This window comes from Morone saxatilis, unplaced genomic scaffold (genome assembly GCF_004916995.1).
Source record: "Morone saxatilis isolate NCDOM2014 unplaced genomic scaffold, NCSU_SB_2.0 Contig10, whole genome shotgun sequence".
Lineage (NCBI taxonomy): Eukaryota > Metazoa > Chordata > Actinopteri > Moronidae > Morone > Morone saxatilis.
Window position 1 is genome coordinate 11659920 of NW_023339652.1, and position 3817 is coordinate 11663736.

Below are 3817 nucleotides of genomic sequence, written 5' to 3' on the forward strand. Positions count from 1 at the left end.
TCGATTAATTGATTAGTCGATCAATAGAAAATGAATCTGCAATTATTAATAACAATTGTTTAATCATTACAATTGTCAGGCAAAAAGTATACAGCTTCTGAAATGGAGCATTTGCAGCCTCTCAAAATATCTTTGCTTTGGATTGTTGGTGGGAGAAAACACAATGTCACCTTGGGCTCTCAGACTGTGTGATTGCCATTTTTCACTGTTTCACAGACTAAACGATTCATCAATTCATCAAAAAGTCATTACAGAGTAATCAATAATTTAAATAATTATTAGTAGCAGCCCATTAAAAGATAGACAGCACCTAAATTCTTACTTGTTCACCTATACAGACACGGCCCACAATTCGTTTACAATTTTACCCGAAACTGGAAACAGATCTCTCTTGTCCGGTCTTCAAGTCGTCATTCATCTCTGACAGCATTCACAGCCATCACTCATAACAGTATCGCGTGGTTTCTGCGGTGTGGTCAAGACTGTAGCTCTTTAACCACCGCCATACCTTAAATTTACAACACAGGACGACAGAAAGGAAGCAGGTATTGACTTCTCTGTGTTCCCTTGATTTCGCTCTCTCCTCTTTAGACCAACAGTGCCACCTTCTCACCCCTTCGCCCACGAGCATGCCAGTGCCCACCAGCTGGTCTCCAACTCCCCCGTCTCTCCGCAAGCTAACAGCAGTGGCATTCCTCCCTCAGGCCCGCTGCAGCGTGTCAAAGCTGTCCACCGAGCGCCCTCAGGCGACCACCCGTCCCACGTGCTCTCCCACCACCCAGCAGCTCGGACGAGCCGATCCGCAGAGAGAACAAGACCCCGCCTCCCTACAGCGTGTACGAGAGGAACAACCCCCGCAGGCCTGTGCCGCTGCCCCACAGTCTCTCCATCCCCCCACAGACGGACCCCCCGGCCCTGCCACCCAAGCCTCACCAGCTCCGCACAGGCAGCATGAAGCTGGACGGAACCTCCGACCCTCGAGTCCCCAGACCAAGGCCCCTGCCCAGGAAGGTGTCCCAGCTATAGGTGCTGGTCCAGGTCTGGAGCTTGAAGAAACACACTGGCGTATTTTGCACTTTTCTACTGGGCACTCACTTGTTTTTTGTGATCTTCAGTTTGGCATTCCTGACCTACACAATAAAAGACACAGGCCTATAGATTAACAGGCAGTCAAAAAAAAACTGAAGAAACTGACAAATAATGAAAGTTTCTTTTTGTATTTGCTAGAGGGCATTGCATTGACTTTGACTTGGTCATTCCGCACTTTTAGCTCTAGTACGTACAATAGGTCACCACGGTCAGCCGCAACATATGTTTACCAGAACAGTCTAGAAAAACACAGTTTTGATAGATGTAATAATCTGAAATATATGTATATTGGTATATATGAGAATTGTTTTTGCCTTAAGTATCAGAGTCTTTTATCCGTGGGTCTTGCACGTTTTTCTTTTTCTTTTTTAAACAACTCTGTACATTTGTATACTGTATGGCTAAAAAGGTGCTAGAGGCCTTGAGTATGCATTTCAGTGAAGTGTAGTAGACAAGGTTGTGTTCCCATAGTCATATCCACACAAGCAATGGCACAAAAAAGTTGAACTTAACAAAACTATATTATGACTAAATAATACAATTTTAACAAATTTTTATGCAGCGATAAACAGTTTAGGTAAAGGTAACTTTGGAACGGTAACGAAGCAGTTTTGAGGCTTATTTAACTCCGTGTGGTTATCTGTAAATCAGAAAACTAGAGAGGTCTTCAGTGGGGAGTTGCCACCTTAACAAACCACTCTACTGCCCTTCTCTCTCTAGAGTTTTAAAATCTGCCTCTTACCTTTCACACCAAAATGTTTCCCCCATTAATAATGAAATCACGAGCCTGGACCAAACACACGAGCAAACGTTGGTGCAATTGCATGCTTAGAAGCTGGACGTTGCCATTTCTGTGAACATTTCTGTGAACACACCCTATCCCTCCTGCATGATGTACATGACAACAGATCTTTAGGGGAGGGGGGAGGGGAGGGGTTACCAAGTATTGTGCCAAAGGAAAATGTACAATGTGCTGTAAAGAAACTTTTTTTTTTTTTAAACTGGGACCTGGAATCAAGAAGCTTGGAAATGCTCAGCTGAAAAGACATTTTTAAGAAATAATTTTTAAACTGATTTTACCCCCAAAAAAAATCCTAATTAAACTGATTGAACAGATATAACTCAAGACAAGCACAAACAAGACTTTATCATCTGTATAATGACCAGTACTGTTATGGACTCTATTTAACAAAGCAGTAATTGGAACAGAGTTTCACTGTCAGCAGTCACCCTAAAACACACAAGGACTGACACTCTATTGAAGAAATATTTACAAACTAATCATTGTCAAATATTTGTACAGTTGAGATTTACTTTGTGTTTGATTAAAAAGATGGACGTGAGTTGACTGCGCTATAAACAGTTGCTCAGTTCAACCACAATGCATTGCTGCAGTGAAGTAAGTGTTCTGTGGCAGGCAGATTTCACATCGTTTTGTAAGATAGAGAAAATTTTGGCATAAAATCTGAAATCTTAAATCCGTGCAACATTTTTTTGGGGTGGGGGGAATTAGCTTTAGTATTGTTTGTATGTTTCATTTTTGTATGGTTAATTTACTTTTTGATTTGTTGTGAATTTTTGAGATTAAATATTCACATTAATCAGTACTTGAGAAACCTGTAAATTATATGATGAGATTAATGTAAGTATGCCAAATATAAAATTTGTGTATTGCAATTAATGTAAATACTGTGTTTTTAACAAAATGTAGCTATAACAATTTACAGCTTTGAATGTAATGTTGAAGCAGCAAATTATTATTATAAATGTTCAAACTTTTATGGTTTTGTGAGTGTAGAAAAACTAAGGTCATGCATAATGACACCTAACACATTTACAAGTTCAATAAACTGCCCTATGTAATACAAATGGATCTACTGACAGATTTCTACGTTATGAGACTTTGGAGATTTGTGACTTGGTCTTTTATGTGGTATTGAGGTTTCACAGAGGAAAAACACCCAATGAGATCCAAGTTGATTGGCCGTCAGCAATGCCTCTATCAAACCTCACCCGCTTCTTAGTGTTTCTTGGGGGGAAGCCAGTTAGGGATCACGTGGTTTTTGCTGCATTGGTAGAATTTGCTAGGTGGACACAGCTTCTGTTGGGGGTTGGGATCTAACTAAGGCAATGTAAAAAATAATGAGGTTATGAGCCGCTATGTAGTGTACATTTTCCCCAAGTTAGCAGGGTGTGTATGCAGCCACGGGGAGCACGGAGCACAAAGGGAACTGGAAAATTCTGGTGACTCTGTTAGAGGAGACCCGTGGTTGTAAATGCATCGCTCAGGTAATTGCGTTCAGTTCCATGAAGATGTTTGTTTATGGGCGTAGTGTTTTCCCCGATCAAGACGGGAATCCCAAATGAAAAATGGCTGCCAAAAACGACGGGAGTTACATCCAATTTTACGTAAAGCTCAGGAAGTGATTCCTCTGTTTTTCATACTAAGAATTGAATTTGCAGTGTATCTTTATATTATTTAAATAAACCTTATTACAACAACAACATTATATCTTTGCAATATGAAAGAAGTGATAAAGAGCTAAATTGTATAGTACTGACAGATTTATTTTTTGTTTAGAGAATAAGATTCCGTGTATTGACATTTTCACAAAAGCTGAAAGTTACCGTTACTTAAAATGTATTAATTATTTAATGAATTAAAAACATTAAGTCCTCCTTGTTATAATCTGTGTACCCAAAAATCAAACCAGTAATGTCACAATAT

General features: G+C 39.8%; 1 protein-coding gene across 1 annotated transcript in view; it reads left to right on the top strand.

Moving 5' to 3' along the window:
- Window positions 1-2954, top strand: part of dock4b (dedicator of cytokinesis 4b) — an 84152-nt gene extending 81198 nt beyond the window's left edge. Inside the window, 2 exon segments of the mRNA XM_035680857.1 lie at window positions 600-763; window positions 766-2954. Of these exon segments, the coding sequence (XP_035536750.1) occupies window positions 600-763; window positions 766-1026 (425 nt within the window). The 3' untranslated portion in view covers window positions 1027-2954.
- Window positions 2955-3817: the final 863 nt, after the last annotated feature.